The following is an 18,193-nucleotide window of genomic DNA, read 5'->3' as shown; positions in this document are numbered from 1 at the left end:
TACCCGTTCTAGACCTCTCATGATTTTAAACACCTCTATCATATCCCCCCTCAGTCGTCTCTTCTCCAAGCTGTAAAGTCCTAACCTCTTTAGTCTTTCCTCATAGGGGAGCTGTTCCATTCCCCTTATCATTTTGGTAGCCCTTCTCTGTACCTTCTCCATCGCAATTATATCTTTTTTGAGATGTGGCGACCAGAATTGTACACAGTATTCGAGGTGCGGTCTCACCATGGAGCGATACAGAGGCATTATCACATTTTCCATTTTATTCACCATTCCCTTTCTAATAATTCCCAACATTCGGTTTGCTTTTTTGACTGCCGCAGCACACTGAACCGACGATTTCAATGTGTATCCACTATGACGCCTAGATCTCTTTCTTGGGTTGTAGCACCTAATATGGAACCTAACATTGTGTAACTATAGCATGGGTTATTTTTCCCTATATGCATCACCTTGCAATTATCCATATTAAATTTCGTCTGCCATTTTGATGCCCAATTTTCCAGTCTTACAAGGTCTTCCTGCAATTTATCACAATCTGCTTGCTATTTAACTACTCTGAACAATTTTGTATCATCTGCAAATTTGATTATCTCACTTGTCGTATTTCTTTCCAGATCATTTATAAATATATTGAAAAGTAAGGGTCCCAATACAGATCCCTGAGGCACTCCACTGCCCACTCCCTTCCACTGAGAAAATTGTCCATTTAATCCTACTCTCTGTTTCCTATCTTTTAGCCAGTTTGCAATCCACAAAAGGACATCACCACCTATCCCTTGAATTTTTACTTTTCCTAGAAGCCTCTCATAAGGAACTTTGTCAAACGCCTTCTGAAAATCCAAGTATACTACATCTACCGGTTCACCTGTTATCACAGCTTAAAGTGCTAAGTGATCTAACTTCACTACACACGTTTCAGTGAACTGCATGACCTGATTTTATGTGTGTGAGCAAGGGTGAGCGGAGGGTTGTGTTTTTCAAACCAATGTTGGAGAAGGCAGGATCCACATCTAGGACTAGGGCAGCAGTGAAGGCCTCTTGCCACCCAAATACTGTGCACAGGATCATTGAGTTAATGGGTGGCTGGCAGTTACAGGAATGTCCAGGAGGATATCTATTGCCAGGGGACTCAAGGGTGGCATGCAGGGCAATGAGCACTAGGGATGTGAATCGTTTTTTGACGATTTAAAACAATCGTCAGATATATTTTAAATCATCAAAAATCGTTAAGAGTCTCGATACAATAGAAATTCCCCCGATTTATCGTGAAAAATCGTAAATCAGGGGAGGGGGGAGGGGGGAAAACCGGCACACCAAAAAAACCCCTAAACCCACCCCGACCCTATAAAATGAATCCCTTACCTTCCCCCACCCTCCCGAACCCCCCCAAAACTTTTTACGAGTACCTGGTGGTCCAGTGGGGGCGCGGGGACCGATCTCCCGCTCTCGGTCCATCGGCGCCATTTTGGCTGCCACTCAAAAATGGCGCCGATGGCCCGATAAAATAAAAACCCACCCGACCCTTTAAAAACAACCCCTTAGCTTCCCCCACCCTCCCGATCCCCCCAAAACATACCTGGTGGTCTAGTGGTGGTCCCGGGAGCGATCTCCCGTTCTCAGGCCGTCGGCTGCCACTCATAAAGATGGCGCCGATGGCCCTTTGCCCTTACCATATGACAGGGTATCCGTGCCATTGGCTGGCCCCTGTCACATGGTAGGAGCACTGGCTGGCCGGCGCCATCTTTAAAGATGGCCGCTGCCTTCGTAAAGATGGCCGCCGCCATCTTTAAAGATGGCGCTGGCCATCCAGTGCTCCTACCATGTGACAGGAGCCAGCCAATGGCACGGATACCCTGTCATATGGTAAGGGCAAAGGGCCATCGGCGCCATCTTTATGAGTGGCAGCCGACGGCCTGAGAACGGGAGATCGCTCCCGGGACCACCACTAGACCACCAGGTATGTTTTGGGGGGATCGGGAGGGTGGGGGAAGCTAAGGGGTCGTTTTTAAAGGGTCGGGTGGGTTTTTATTTTATCGGGCCATCGGCGCCATTTTTGAGTGGCAGCCAAAATAGCGCCGATGGCCCGAGAGTGGGAGATTGGTCCCCGCGCCCCCACTGGACCACCAGGTAATCGTAAAAGTTTTGGGGGGTTCGGGAGGGTGGGGGAAGGTAAGGGGTTAATTTTAAAGGGTCGGGCCTCACTACAAAAAAAATAACGATGTGAATCGGAACCAATTCCGATTCACATCACCCACATCACCCACGATCAGATTTTTTCCCCCCTCTAGCCGAACCCGATCGTTAAGACAATCGGGCACACGATTCACATCTCTAATGAGCACAATTTTTTTTTTAGCTGTTGTGCTGATTGTTTGAATGGTGGCATGCACGTGTCATCTGTAAGTATGAAATCTCATGCTGCTCATCAGCACTGATTTGTCTGGTGAACAGGGTTGCTAGTATTTGTGAAAACCGAAGTATTTTCTGCCACCTTCTCAGACATGGCCTTACTCTCTGAACTCAAAGCCCTCTTAATTATTTTTTGTTATACATCCTGTCTGTCCATCTTGACTAACTATAAGCTGCAAGTAGTAGGGACTGTCCATTTTGTATCTCTGTACAGTGCTGCATAAGTTGTCTGTGCTATACAAATAATAATAATAATATTCAGCCTCCAGTGGCCTAAAAGGAGTTAGAATGAACTAAGCCCAGAGCTAGCAGAGGCACTGTGACAAATATCTTCATTTGCTGATTTGTTTGCAACAGTCAATCACACTTTACTTTTCTCTCTATCAGATCTTTATTTCCTGGCAGGGAGTGGACCTCCACATGACGTTTGTGGCTCCCTGGTTTGTGGGGGCGTTTCCAAAAGCCCTGTTTTGTCTGGGAATCCCTGGCGAGGTTGGCGCAGTGACAGTGGGCACAAGCAGCTCTTGTGTTTGGATGGAGCCGAGGGAGGAGGGTGGCACGGACGCGCTTCCAGTCCGCTCACGATCCCATTTGTCAGCTGCATTCCGGGATCTCTTGACTGTGCCGGCTTCCAGAAAGCTGCCCTTTCAGATTTTACAACCGCACGTTGCTGTGTCAGGGCTGAGCTGTCTGGCAGTCTCCTACGCAGACAATACAGCATCCTTTGCACTTTGTCCTCCCCTTCTTACTCTCGTCCCAGTCATCTGGCTTTTGTTAGAGGGTTATCATTCACTGCCTTTCATAATTTTTTTTTTTTAATTTTTCACATTCATTTTTTCTTATTTGTCACAGAACTGACTGTTCCTGGAAGTGGCCAATTTGTTGGGGTTTGTTTTTTTAAGATTCATGGAATCTGACGGCAGATAAAGGCCTCCAGGCCCAGCCGGCCTGCCTATTTTCCCCTGCTTTCTGCAGTACCACACATCTCTGGCTTTACCCCCCGGCTTGGCCACCACTCAGGATCCTGCCTGCCTGCACTCAGGCTTTTTTGAATTTGCCACGTCCGCTGAGTCTTTTCCACTCAGCTCTCACACACTGACACATCTTATAACTCCAGTACCCAACGCCAGAACTTCAAGGGCTTCTACCTCATTTCAACCAGGACAAGGAACAAGAACTGTACTTTTTTTTTTTTTTTTTTTTTTTTTAAATGGTGCAAGAAATTTCAAGCAAAATGCTTTTTTTTTTTCTTGTTGTTGTGATACTCAGATTCTGGTGTGGAAGAACATTATAGACTTCTCCTGTTGCCCTTTAAAACAGAGAAATAATTTATGGCTCCTGAAAGATATCACAGGCCACAGCATTAACTATAAGATTAATGTAATAATTATGCATCGAGATAAGCAAGCACTTATAAAGTATTTTTGCATTCTCACTCATAAGGTACCAAAATATAACAGTGTAATAAAGAAGCCCTCCATATTCAGATATTCTGGAAGCCATCACTGTGGAAGTAATTTTGTAACTCCTCGCACTGGAACACATTCTGCAGGTAGCTTTCACCTGTGTATTTCATACTCATTTTCAAAGTGACCTTAGGCGTGCACTTTCACATTGGAAATTACCTAGGAAAACAACCTGCACATGTTACACCTGCTAATTTGTGCAGATAGTTATCCCCAAGGAAGAACACGGGCATACTTTAGATAAAATTGAAAAGTATGCACGTACGTGCCAACCCTTGCCCCAGGAGGGCTTCCTCACAGTGTGGGTAAAGGTACGTGAGTAGTGGTATTATGGGGGTAAGTTTACTTGCAGACAGGGGAGTCAGTTTGCTTAAAGCTCTTTTGTGTGAATAAAGCACTGCTTTGCCCACAGAAGTGGCTTCTAAACTTACCTTTCTTGAGCGTAAGACAATTTTATGGAAATACATGTGTCAGGCGCAGGGTAACACGGGCATCCAATTGGCCAATTGCCTTGTAATGCCTCTTTCTTTATTTTGCTGTGCAGAGCCTGCGGTGGTGGCTCCACAGGACCCCACCCTAGTGATAGGATCCTCCCTGACTGCCACCTGCTCAGTGAGCCCAGAGCTAGCCCTGAGAGCAGAGGACCTGTACTGGACCCTAAATGGCAGGCGACTTCCCAGAGAGTGTACCAGGGTCCTGAACAGCACCACCCTCTCCGTGACACTCACCAACCTGAACGGATCCAAGCAGCAGTCGGGCGATAACCTGGTGTGCCATGGCGGAGACGGGCGCATACTGGCCGGCTCCTGCCTCTACATTGGACGTAGGTTTCTCATTCTTGTATTTAACAAGATGTGAGCTACCCTGTTCCTTGATCCAGAGCAATAAATGACCTGAGAGCACCAGACAACTATATGAATGTAGGCATAGCATATTTTCAAGGGGTTATCAGATGACGTCTTGTCAACCAGGACAGGCTGAGCCAGCTCTAGAATTTCCTCCTCTCATGATGTGATTCTGCTGGCCCTGAGAGACACAGGGACTGCATGTCCAAACATGCAATGGGGTAAAACTTGAAGTGGCTCAGCCTATCCAAGGTGAGCTGGATTAGCCTTATTTTCTCTGCTGTTTATTGGGTTAACCAATATCTTAAGGAAAACAAAACAGAAAGGGTGCAAAAGTGTTATGTATATCAAGGAAGAAGACCGGGAAGAGCTGGTGCTGCTATAATCCTGAGACAGGGAGAAAACGTCCTTTTGTTTCTTAATGTGTGTTTCAGAGATTGGACGGCTCAGGGGCCAGCATAGGGTTGCAGGGCATTTTGCCTTCAACTTGCCAATTCAGATCTGTCCCAGGGTTGGTAGTAATAAAAGGGGCATTGCTGTCTGTTTGATGATCTGTTTGAAAGGAGTTGGTGATCTCAATCTGTTTCCTCATGGGCAAGTACTCCCAGCTCTAGCCCTGCAACCAACCAACCCTCTGCCCAGTCCAGCAGGGAAGAACTGAACTGGTATGGGCACAAAGTGACCCCCCCCCCCCCCCTTCACCTCCCTCTGATGGTCTTTTCAGATCAGGGTTGAGATCATTCTAGGGTGGGGTGATGGGGCAAAGTTTGCACTGTACAAAGCATTAGCTGTAGGTAAAGAACCTGTTCCCAGGTAGAATTCTTGCTGTGTCACCTTTTCATTACTCAGAACACAAAACTGGACGTAAACTTTTCTGCAATCACTTTTGAAACACTGTATAGGCAGGAAGAATGGGAGAGAGAGGTACATAAATTGACAATATGGATGTAGGGAGATGTATTGCTAGATTAAATAGATAATTTAACCTTTGGAGGATCAGAGCCAGCGAGACCAAAGGGACGGGCCCTGAGACTGGTCCCCCTCCCTCCTGTGGGATAGCCTGCACCTCCCCCTCTCTATAAAATGCTTTATTTCTCCTTTCTGCCTGCCTAATTTGTAACCTAACTCATTTGGCTATAACATTATTAACCCGGTAGACTGAGGAAAGCTATTGCTATCCCTGGGAGTGAGTAACAAGAAATAGATCTGCTGGGTACTTGTGACATTGGTCTGACCCAACATGTCATTTCTAATTTTTTTGCAGTCCTGCTCCCATCTATGTTTTTTTTTTTAAGGAATAATTTCTTGGACTGAGGCAGATCTTAAAAGACTGGGGGCTCAGTAAGCTGGTGGGGTGTGTTTCAGTCAGGGCCAGGTCATTCAGTTTTTATCACTTGGGTAGACAGATTAAGAAGGAGTTAAATCTCAAGAGATTCAATTTCAGAGGTTCTTTATTATCCTTAAATCAGCTTTCACTCAGTTCTGTATAGATTATTTTCTGATGCCCCGGCTAGGATATCCTTGAAGAGTCGTGCCATTCTTTGAGTCACAGGTTGAGAATCAGTAACTGGGATGCCTGTCAAGTATATATGAACTTCTGTACATTTTGATGGTGAAATCCGGATGTACACTTGCCTGACTATTTTGTTGTTCTATAGATTTTGCCATGTGTAGTGGTTGGGAATTGTGGTGTAAAATCTGGGTAGGTATCAGACCAACCTAGATCCCCTCTCCCCATTGATCCTCATCAATCTGTGCACCACTTACCATCTTGCCTCTTTCTCATTGCTCTTTCCCTTCCCCCAGTGGCCCCGGAGAAACCCATCAACATAAGCTGCTGGTCCAGAAACACAAAGGACCTCACCTGTACATGGACCCCTGGGAGCGAGGGAGAAACGTACCTGCACACCAACTACACCCTGAAATATAAACTCAGGTACATGCAAGGGATGGCGCTACCGGGACAAGAAGAGAGAAAAATGGATAGCGATCAAGGCATTATGGCTATTTTTCCAGGCTTTCTTTTCAACCATTTATCTGGACAGTTGCCATTGAATTGAGAAGTTGAAGGCATGGGAAAATAAGCACAGAGGTGGGAATCTGTAGTAGTAGTTCTTTGGGACTTATTGGTAGAGTGGCAACTAAACTATATTTTTTTAAACACAGTATGGGTCAGAAGAAAGGGAGAGAGAGACATACATAAGTTGACAATATGAATGTAGGGAGATCTATTGCTAGATTAAATAGATAATTTAACCTTTGGAGAATCAGAGCCAGAGAGAGACCAATAGGTATCAGGAATACAGTTCCAGCAGGTGAATAACTGCTATAGACACATCTATGCAACTGATACTCAGACAGATGAATGGTATATCTTTATAGCCATGTATTGATTGGATAGATGTATTTATTTATTTATAAACATCTGATAGTCCACCTTTTTCCAAGTCAGTCTCAAGGCAAATTACAACAAATTAGACAAACAAAGATATTAGTAGAGTTGGTCCCTATGTCTTCTCATGGAGATGAGACCTTTACCTTGCTCTCCTCAGGTGGTATGGCTGGGATAACACGTGTCTGGAGTACCACACCAAGGGGCCATACTCCTGTCACATTCCCAAAGACCTGGCGCTCTTCACGCCTTATGAAATCTGGGTGGAGGCTTCGAACCGGCTGGGGTCCACCATCTCTGATACCATCACCCTAGACATTCTAGACGTGGGTAAGAAAGAAAACACTAATGCCTGCAAGGACTGTTGGTTAAATCCTTTACATTCTTCAGCTCCTAGGAGAACACTACTTCAATACTGCTGTAATTTTTTTATAGTTCAGTAGGATTTTTAATAAAAACAAAAGATTGTGGCTTCATGGGTACTTCTAAAGCCAGGTCAGTTAGCAAATCAAATTTGCTGCTTAAGTTGCCTTTAGAAAAACAAATGAAGTCTTAGCGGTTAGGGTCTTACCCATCCCATGACCTGCTCTTTTTATATAGATTTTGTAGAATGATGGAGGTCTTATTTCATGAAGCTCTGTTCTATTAGATAACATCTTCTCTTTCCTCATCTAAAGCTCATCTGGTTTAGATTCTTCTCTGTTGTAGCCAGTTGTGACCCAGTTGTAAACCAAGGCCACTTATGTGTCTTGCCTGGCTGCCTTTACTAGATTTTAAGCTCCACAGAGCTAGGACTGTCTCTTATCTGCATCTGTACAGCACTGTGTACATCTGGTAGTGCCAAAGAAATGTTTAGCAGTAGCTAATACAGATTTATAGATGTTGAGTATCATGAATAGTTTCCAAGTGCAACCTTCTGGGCTAAGATAATCTGTTTTATAGGGAATTGGAGAATAAGTCACTCTTTCTGAAATTCCTAGCCTTGTTGTTTTGGGGACGCCAACCTTGAGCTTAAATGTGCTCAGTGGGGGTGCGATAGCAAGCCTTTCCAGTATGAATCTGATAGGACAATCCTGTTAACAGCTTCAGAAATATTTTCCTCCTTCTTCCAGTTACCACCGATCCTCCATCGGATGTCCATGTTTCTCGAGTTGGGGACCTGGAGGACCAGCTGATTGTCCGCTGGAGCTCACCACCAGCCCTCAAGGATTTCCTCTTCCAAGCCAAGTATCAGATCCGCTATAGAATAGAGGACAGCTCAGCGTGGAAGGTTAGGAGTCATACCCCAGACATTATAATCTACATGTAGGGTGTGTCCATAATAAGAAACAAAGTCACATCTCCTGTCATATGTTCCCTCTCATCTCTGCTAAAAAGTGCTTACATGAGAATAAGCAGAAAAGACACAACATCCCTGAGAATAACAGTTTATCCTCTGTATCTACAGTCCTGCAGACTCCAAGTGTCTGAGTATTGGGCAATGCTTGTTTGTTCAACTGAGAAATAATTCCCCACAAGCAAAGCTGAACCAAGTCATCAATGGCTTTCAGTGGTAAAGCCTCACCCCCAAGGCAAATAAAATTGTAAACTTTGTCCTGAGGTGAACAAAAACTCCAACCCTCGTTGGAGTTTTTGTTCACCTACTGTTCTACTGTTTGTTTATGGGGTTTTTTTTATTTTCTGCCCTGTTCCAGGAGATTCCTACTCTCAGATGATCCCTGAAAGAACTCACAGCTGACAGCTGCTGAAGCAGTACAATCTAGCGCAAGGATTCTCAGCGAGGAACAGACTCAAACTAGTCTGGTTTTCAGGATATTTCCAAGGAATATTGATCAGATGAATCTGAATACATTTGGTCTAAGAATAAGGCTAATTGCATAGCTTGGCTACCCTGAAAACCAGCCCTGTTTGTGGCCCCTCAAGGACTGACTTTCCAGTTAACATGAGGCTGATCCAGTCCCGGTTTTGCCCCATTGCATGCACAGAGATGTGGTTTCTTCTTTCCTTAGAAATCATAACAACTCCATGCATGCAGTGAGGCAAAGCCAGGACTGGAACAGCCACTTTGGGTTGAGTTGGGTGAGATGGTGACCTGGTAACTTAAAGCAGAGAATTTATTTAGGTTATGTCTGATTCTAAAGCAGGTAACTCAGAAATAATTTTCATTCACATAGATTTACATCTTCCTTTGCCCTTTAATTCATTTGAGTTGACCACACAGGCTCCTGATCAGAAGAGTGCCATTAACACCACCTATGTAGAACATTCCTTGAAAGCATAAGATAATCAGGAGCACAATCAGCAATAAAACATTTTAAAAAGTTGAAATCGTACATATTAATGTTGTAGCCACAGCCAACTGTAAGACAGCAATACATTGTAAAGCTGAATTAGTTGGTATGGGTGAGCAGACAAGTTAAGCCATGTGGTCTTTTTCTGCTGTCACATTTCTATGTTTACCAATAAAGAATTTCCTAACATGGTCTCTATCAAACCAATTATGAACTTGAATTCCTAGCAGTAGGTCATGCTGACCATTGCTCAAAAATACAACTATAATACATAGAAGGAACATCTTATATTGTTAGTGTGCCCTCCAAGATGCAAGAAAGGATGGAAGAGAAATAAATTGAGGCAGCAGGGTGCTCACACCCTGGTTGGGTGGGAGTGGGAGATTGAAGGTAAAATTGTTTTCTTCTGGCTAGAATCTGAATAAGTTTGATTTGTTGGTGAAGGTTGTTGATGACCTTGGGAACCAGACGTCCTGCCGCCTGGCTGGGTTAAAGGCTGGCACCGTCTACTTTGTCCAAGTCCGATGTAATCCATTCGGGATCTATGGATCGAAGAAAGCCGGGATCTGGAGTGACTGGAGTAATCCTACAGCTGCCTCCACACCTCGAAGTGGTGAGTAATTGGTTTATTTGTGTTCACAAAGTGACAGCACTGCCAGTGATAGTCTTGCTGGGTGCACACAATAGAATGGAACTAGCACTAGCCAAGGTCATTGTAATCTGCATGAGTAGAATGTCTTTCTCCAACATGAGCTCTCAAAGGGTTTTACCACCATCAGACAATAAAAATGTTATCAGTTATAAGTTTTGTGTTATTTTTTTGCATTGGAATAGAAACAGAGATTATGACCACAGATAAAGACTCATCTAGCCCATCTAATCTGGCCATTTTCCCTTTCTGTTGCAATAGTGCAGCCCTACTGGCTCTCTGGCTTTACCCCTCATTTTCTTGGAGATAAACATCTTCTGTGCTTATCCCAGGCTTTCTTGAATTCCCACACTGTTCTTGCCTTTACCACCCTCCATTGTGAGGCAGTTCCACGCATCTGCTGCCCTTTCCAAGAAGACATATCTCTCCAGTCTTGAGCTTCCAGTGAAAGCCCTCCTTACAGCAGTGCGTTGCACATGATGGAGACCAAACTGAAATGAAGAACATCACTTTAGCAGTTTGAAAGTATCAGCCAGGAACGTTATTGTCCATCAGACATGCCCTGAAATCCTCAGTCTGGTCTGATTGTCCACTCTGCTCGTTTGATCTATGTTAATCACTGCACCAAGCAAAAGGGGACCGTTGTTTCATAATGGCTAGGGGGCAAGCAAGGCCCTTCAGTGAAATCTTTATTCAGTTTTCTATGGAAAGTCCTGATTTTTGAAGTTAATACAAAGACTAGGTCTTTTGGGGAGGGGGTGCAGGGAGTGAAAGGGTGGAGTGTAGCACAGCTGTTCTCATAAAAAATGCTTCTGTCCACTACCCAAAATGTGGAAATTGCACTCGTTATTAAAACTACTTTAGAAATGTTTGTGTTGGCTGTTCCATACCCCAAATCTTACCGTTTATCCTAGTGAGCACACCTAGATATAAAAAAACTGAAGCAGGTATTTTGCTTGCCATTGCACAACATGTTCAAACATCAGCTTGAAATAGGGAGGAGCCAGACGCAGGTGAGAAGCGCTGCTATTCTCCTGCCAATGGGTGGAAGGGGGGAGTGAAATGTGCACCAGAAGAAGACTATAGAATTGTGGGGTCCCAGAGTGTAGGGTCTGGGGAAAATGTCCTGATCTTGCCCCCCCCCCCCCCATCCACCCAGCCTAGGGTCAGCCCCGCCTCCTGGTACAGTAGGAAAAATAAAATCTCCAAGTTAACCTGATTCTTCTGTGCAAAGGTATCAGTCATTGTGGATTATCTGGAAGCCAGACTATCTGGGTTGCCCCTACAAGAGCCAGAGCCGAAAACCACCAACCTAGAATGATGTGTGCTTTCCAGTCTGACGTTTGAGAAAAAAGAACAGGGTTATAAGCAAACACAGAACAGAAGGAAAGAAACTGTAGCAATGTCGCGCACCTTGGGCCAGTTTTAGAATTCTGCCCTGACCATCTCTTTCACCCTGCTCCCTGGAGCCACACTCCAGCTCCACTCTCCAGAACAGCAGCGACGGCAGCGACGGCAGCAAGGGCGATGCTGGCACGTCTGGTGGCCCCCCATCACCCCTCGGCATGGGGGGAGCTGCTGGGGATGTGCCTGGTTTCCGGGGGCAGTTTCAGAATTTCAGAGGCCTGCTTCTCCCTTCTGATGTGGGGAAAGCAGCTGCTCTCTGCTCAGGCTCCCCGTGCATCGCAGCACCTGGATTTCTTGCAGAGAAGCCAATACTCTGCACGCACTTACTTCCCATCAGGGAAAGAGCTCCCCACTCTTTACCTAATATACTGCCAGCAGAACTCAGCAGCCCTTGTGCGCTTATTTATGGAGTGGTTTGGCTATTATTGTTTCTTTCCCATTATTATAATCCAGAAATCAAAGAGTAAATCAAACTTGGTTCCCAAACTAGTAATTAAAAAAATTATGTAAGTGCATAAATTTATACTGCACAGACAGTCACTAAAATCAACCTCTAGTGGGAAATTTTTAAAATGCATGTGAGGCTTGCAAGCAAATTTTCACAGAGTTGGCTGGCACCATGGGTACAGCTTTACACCTGATACAATGCCATAAATCATACAGAGAGATTTAAAAATGTCTTCTCTCTTCCCCCACCTCCCCCGGGTATTGTCGACTGGCTGTGCGCTCCCCAGTCACATCCCTTTTATGGCAAAGATGAAAAGTACCCACACTGTTTCACTACCAACCTGACCACTCGCCATGGAGCAACCAGCATCATAAGGTTTGCCCACCAACCATCTGGCTGGCAGAGGGAGGTGACAGGCGATGGGAGGAGAAACAGTGCTGAGAGTATGGGGGGGAAGCTGTATTATCCGGGGCTATCTGTGGCCGATGCTGCAGGAAACCATCCACACTCACCCTCCTTTTATGGGCATGCGTTAGACAGGACAGAAACCAGGCTGTATTATATAAGACAGGATGGTCAGGGTCTCTGGCAGCTTTCGGCGAGAAATGCTATTAAGATTTGATAACCTCGCTCATGAGTATGTGTGTGGGGTGTCGGGGTAGAAGTGCGGTGCAACGGAATTTTAGAATTCAAGGAGTAGCAAAGTCACGAATTAGCTACATAAAACCGGTGAGAAGAGATCATACATCTCATGGGAAGCCATTTTTTATTATATCGGTGCTATAATTGTATAGCCCTTTGTTTAATCATATATTTGATACTAACCAAAATACTTGGAATTCCCCAGAGGCCCCTATTCACTAACCTCCTCCACAGTCTCACCCCAACACTCCCCTCCACCCTCCTCAGCACTACCCCTGCCTCATTTCCTTCCCTTATCCTCAGCACATACTGATCCCCTTCTCCAGCTCCATCGCAGCGCACTCTGACCCCAGCCTGATCCCAGCACACTTCTCTCTCCTGCCCAGCCTGGCCCTAGTGCACTGCTGCCACCCTCTCTAACCCAATCCCACTCCTTAACCCCACTCCTCAGCTCACCCCCAGCACACCCTGACCCCCTACTACAGCTCCAACCCAGCAAACCCTCCCCAGCATGACCTCAGCAGACCCTGCCTGATCCCACACTACTTCTCACTTTCCCAGCCCAACCCCCCCCCTTCATAAGTTGACCCCTACAGCTGGACCCCATCCTCAATTCAACCCCAGCACATTTGGGCCCCCTCCCCAGCTCAATCCCAGCACACCCAGAACCCCTTCCCAGCTTAACCCCAGAACACGTGGCCCTACCACCCGCTATTTGACCCCAGCAAATGGGCCCCCTCCTCCACTTGATCCAGCTCATTCAGCCCATCCCCCAGCCCAAACCCAGAACTCTCTGTCTTCCCTCATCCCCAGCCCATTCCCAGCAATCATTTTCTCCCTCACTGGCACAGCCCCAGCACACTCTGACCTTCCTCCCCAGCTCAACCCCTGCACACCTTGACCCCCAGCGTGATTCCAGTCCTCCCTTCTCCCCTGCCCAGTCTGACCCCTGCACATTCTCCGTCTCCCCACCTCACCCTAGCATGTTTCTCAGCCCCCACCCTTCCCCAACCTGGATCCAGCACACTGCTGTCTCCCCCAGCTTTCCCCCACCGGGCCCCATCCCCCTCCCATTACCCAAAGAAAATAAACCCCAAAAATATAAAACCCCAGAAAAAGTTAATGAAATGAAAGAATCCCTTCCCCCCACCAAACTTGCTTCAGCCAAGGCCCACCCCGGCCCTCAATACCCCACCACTAACCAGCAGATCAAAACATTTAAACAAAGAGCGGTCTGGGGTCCAAACCTCCCTCCCACCGTGCCCACCAAGCCTGCCTCAGCAAATTCACCCCGGACCCCAAAACTCCAATGCCCCTCTCCTCACCATGGAGCTTCAGAGGGCAGGAGCCATCCACAGGCACTCCTGCTCCAGTCCTCCAGCTCTGCAAAACGCTCCGTGGTGAAGCTGAGGACACCGCCATTACACTGGGCGGCAGAGTTTTGCAATAAAACATAATGGTTCCAGCCTTCTGATTGACCAGTGGCCATTTGCTGAGTCGGAGGACTGGGACAGGACAGGCACTGGGCGATGGCTCCTGGCCTTTGAAGACCCACGGAACGGCAGTATGGTAAGAGTGGGATGAGAATAGGTCTGCGGGGGTTTCTATGGACCAGGGTTTCTTTGCTGAAGCAGGCTCGGTAGGCGTGGTGGAGTGGTGGGGTTCCTGGACTCTGGACCATGGACTCTAATTTATTTATTTTTTGTTTACATTTTCAAGTTGCTGGAATGCACATGCACCCATGCACACCCCACAGGTTGTTGACAGACACCACCAAGCATATTATGTAGAGATGAATAGATATATATATGTATTAACTCTGAAGACGTCAGCTCCAAGGTGCTTTTGACATGCAGAATTCTAGTGTTATATTGGTCCTGGAGAAAGATGGATTCTCTGCAGGTCCTTCTACCTTTTCTTGGATCACTGCAAGAATAACCCAGAGTTGGTAATGCATCTGGGCACTGGAGGCTAAAGAAGTCCCTTCTTTGTAAGGGAATTGATACAAGCCAATAGCTCTAATAATTCTAAAAGTCAATAGAAGGCATCCTCATACTGTTTCCCAGAAGTTTATTCATGCACAGTTCATTAAAGGTTTTCATGTGATGATTATTGAGTCCAAATACATTGTCCGATTAAATGAATGCAAGAAGCCCCATTAAAAGTGAAAAAACTGGTTGTTGCTACTATAAAGTCACTTCACTGTAGAGCTGTCCGTGGGTGAAAGAAGCTGAGATCATGCGTGTGAATACTGGCAGTTCTTTGATTTTTTCCCTGGGGTTGCACCTGCAGTTACACCTTAATGTGTGTTGTGGATTTCCCCGCCCCAATTTCCAGAGCGGGTGACCGGGGTGTGTGACCCGAAGAGCGGAGAGCAGAACTCCACCCTGCGGCGGGAGCTGAAGCAGTTCTTTGGCTGGGTGAAGAAACATGCCTACGGCTGCTCCAACCTCAGCATCAAGCTCTATGACCAGTGGCGGGTGTGGCTTCAGAAATCCCACAAGGCACGGAACCAGGTAGGTAAGGCATTCCATCCATTCTTACTTATTTCTTCATGCACAGCATCATGGGTAGCAGCAGTACCGGATTAAGGGGGAGCGAGGTAGGAGATGAGTCAGTCGCCCAGAGTTGCCCTTATAGGATTCGATTAAGGGTAAGGCCAAAGGTAAGGATTAATAGGTATGTAGAATGGCCCATGGCTAGAGAACCACTCAGGGCCCAAAGCACCCTTAATACATCTCTGCACAGCAGGGCTGAGGGCAAGGGTTTCAAGCAACTAGCTCCTGAAGAAGCTGAGGGTCCAACTGGCTACAAGATTACATGTCTAGAGCTAATGTCCCCTATGTGGAAGGATCATACCAGGATTATAATCACATTAACATTAGTTTGTAGAGCATGACTCTTGCATAGGGACGCATGTTGATACACAATGACAGACTAAAACTGATCCCTCCAAAACAAAAGAGCTGTATTAAACTTCCTTCTTTCAGGTGCTACCAGGTGATAAGTTGCAGCATCTTCCGTGAACGTGAGAGGGGTGCTGAAGAGAGGCCAGGATGGCCACCTTGCTAAAGAGAATGTCTCTCATACGTGGAAACTTTGAGGGAAGAATTTTCCTCTGCAAAATTTTAAAAAGCCTCAGAAAACAGCAACAAAATGTGAAAGAAATGTAGGGACGTCCCAACATTTCTTTTCCATTTTACATGCTTGTTTTCCTTCAGAGATCTTGTCAGCTGCAGGACTTGATGGAACCTGTCCTTGAAGAGGAGCCAGGCAGATTTGCTCATTGTTGTCTCTTCTAGCAACGCTAATGAAAAGAATCTTAAAGCATTCACTTTTTTACACTGAAGTTTCTGCCTCACCTCTGCACTAAAATGGTGCTTGGGCTGCTACTCTTGTATCCAGGACTCAGCCTCACTGCAGCAACGTGCAGAGAAGAGAGGGGTTGAGGGCGAGGTTGCTGCACGTAACCAGTACAATCAGAGAGAAGCATCAGAGCCAGCAACTTCCTTCCGTGACTCCCCAACACGCATGGCCACACCCTGTGCTGTATGGATCCAGAGAAGGCCTCCATGGCTCAAAGCACTGAGTTGATGGTGTTGAACTTCATAGCGTGAACACAAGAGAAAAGCCATAACGGAAGCTCTGAACTGGGCCATGCACGCATGTCCCATTCTTCTCTTGCGAGATACCCAGCAGGATGTGTGCTCAAGCAATACTTGAATGATTAACTGGGGTTTACTAGAGGTGTATATTAAGGGGGGGGGGAGTGGAATCTTTCAGAGAAAACAAATGTTGTATCTCACAGATTGGACTTCAGTGGTCAAGATTTTGACAGGATTTTAAAGGACTCCCCTTCTCTAAGAAATTTGACATTCAGTTTGATGTCTTAACCTTCAGGATTTATCAACAGATGCCCTATGCCATCTGTTGATAAGCTGAATTTTAAGAAGAAAAAAAAATCAACAACATATATAATTCTGTATTTGATGATAATTATTTTGCACTGCTTTCATGTTTCTGTTGCTATGTATATTTGGATTCTGCTCTTGGAGAGTGGCTGAGCAGTGGGGAAGGCCGCTGGTAGGTAACAGACAATGTTAAATTATTAATTAAACTCCCACCTTTGGGAGGGGCCAAATAATTAACTCCCTCCTTTAACTGTGTGATTTAGAATGAGCACGTGTAGCATGCCCACACACATAAAGACTCTCCCAGGGGTGGGAAGGTGAGGCTGAAGCAGAAAGTGAAAACAACATCAATAAAGAAACACACAGAGGTCAACATTCAAAGGCATTTAAATGGAAAACTTACAAGCATTCCGGGGTGCTTCAGGAAGGAGTTAGGTTATCTGGCTCACAGCCAATTATAAACTATAATTGCCTAATTTATCCGGCCTTATGTGGCCACATAATTAGCTACTTAACAGTATACCTTCAAAGATATCCGATTAAGCAGCACTGTCAATCTAAAAAAAAAAAAATGTAAAAGGGGCCTGCGAATGATTCTCACCTTCCCCTTCTTCAAATTTAATATAGGGCCCTTGCAGGCCATGCACCCTCTCCTAAATCAGATAAAAGTGTGGCAGATCCACAGGTTGGGCCCATTCCCCCTACTCCTTCCTGGTTTCTATGTGATTTAATTGGGCTGCCCTGCAACCCTCCCACTCACACACGTTCAGTTTCTATATTCTGGGCCACACACACCCACCCCACCGGACTCCCCCTATCCCCACCGATACCTAAAAAAAAACAACCCCTGACAGGAGCGAGGGGTGAACCTAACCCTCTTCCAATGATAGAAGCAGTGCTGGAGTGCCGGAAGCAGGTAAGTTCATATCTCACTCCAGGCAAGGGTTTTGGTTTAGGTAGAGGGGTGGGGGGGTGGGGGGGGGGGTGGCCTGGGATATAGACATTGCAGATGGGTGAATGGGAAGGTCATGGGGCAGCCTGTTTAAATCACATAGAAACCAAGAAGAAGTGATGGAAGCAAGACCAACTTGCAGACATGCCACACTATTATCTTTTTTAAGAGAGGTTTTGGAAGTGTGGGGATGCATGGCCTAACAGGGCCATATATTAAATTAGCAGGAGGGTAGGGTGAGAATCGTCCGCAGGCCTCTTTTACATCTTTTTTTAAAATATATATATTGACATCACTATTTAAATAGATATCTTTGAAGATATCTGGTAAAGTAGCTAGTTATCTGGCCACACAAGGCCAGATAACTAAAAAAAGACTAACCGGTTATGTTCAAACATAATAAATTCCAATATCTTTCCTTGTCCAGTAATGTCCACTTGGTGTCAGTATAGTCTAGTACAGCGCTTCTCAACCGGTGTGTCACGGCACACCAGTGTGTCACCAAGCACCAGCAGGTGTGTCGCGTGCTCCCGGTCTCTCCCGCTGCTCTTCCTTCCCTTCTGCCGTTGCCACCAGGCTAACAGCACGTTCAAGCCCAATGGGAACGGCAGCGGTGTTAGAGGAAGCTGTGGCTCCTGCGGCTGGACTTTTCTTCTTACCACGCCTGCCCCGGAACAGGAAGTGATACGCAGTGCGTGGGAAGGAGAAAGAGCCATGCCGCATGGAAAAGTAGCGGCGGCGGCAGCAGTATCGGCCCCCAAGCAGTAGCGTGGCC

General features: G+C 46.1%; 1 protein-coding gene across 2 annotated transcripts in view; it reads left to right on the top strand.

The window, feature by feature from the left end:
* LOC115098112 (cytokine receptor-like factor 1) overlaps window positions 1-16,703 on the top strand; it is a 29,151-nt gene extending 12,448 nt beyond the window's left edge. The window contains exons 2-8 of one of the 2 annotated variants that reach the window (XM_029614444.1): window positions 4,426-4,704; window positions 6,533-6,662; window positions 7,279-7,448; window positions 8,231-8,388; window positions 9,854-10,022; window positions 14,893-15,071; window positions 15,546-16,703. In XM_029614444.1, the coding sequence (XP_029470304.1) occupies window positions 4,426-4,704; window positions 6,533-6,662; window positions 7,279-7,448; window positions 8,231-8,388; window positions 9,854-10,022; window positions 14,893-15,071; window positions 15,546-15,581 (1,121 nt within the window). In that variant the 3' untranslated portion in view covers window positions 15,582-16,703. Of the gene's footprint in view, window positions 1-4,425; window positions 4,705-6,532; window positions 6,663-7,278; window positions 7,449-8,230; window positions 8,389-9,853; window positions 10,023-14,892; window positions 15,076-15,545 lie in introns of both variants that reach the window. The other variant, XM_029614446.1, reaches the window with a different exon arrangement.
* The last annotated feature ends 1,490 nt before the right edge of the window (window positions 16,704-18,193 follow it).

The sequence above is a fragment of the Rhinatrema bivittatum genome, chromosome 8, assembly GCF_901001135.1.
Source record: "Rhinatrema bivittatum chromosome 8, aRhiBiv1.1, whole genome shotgun sequence".
Lineage (NCBI taxonomy): Eukaryota > Metazoa > Chordata > Amphibia > Gymnophiona > Rhinatrematidae > Rhinatrema > Rhinatrema bivittatum.
The sequence above is the reverse complement of the archived record's forward strand: the minus strand, read 5'-3'. Positions and strand labels throughout refer to the sequence as shown.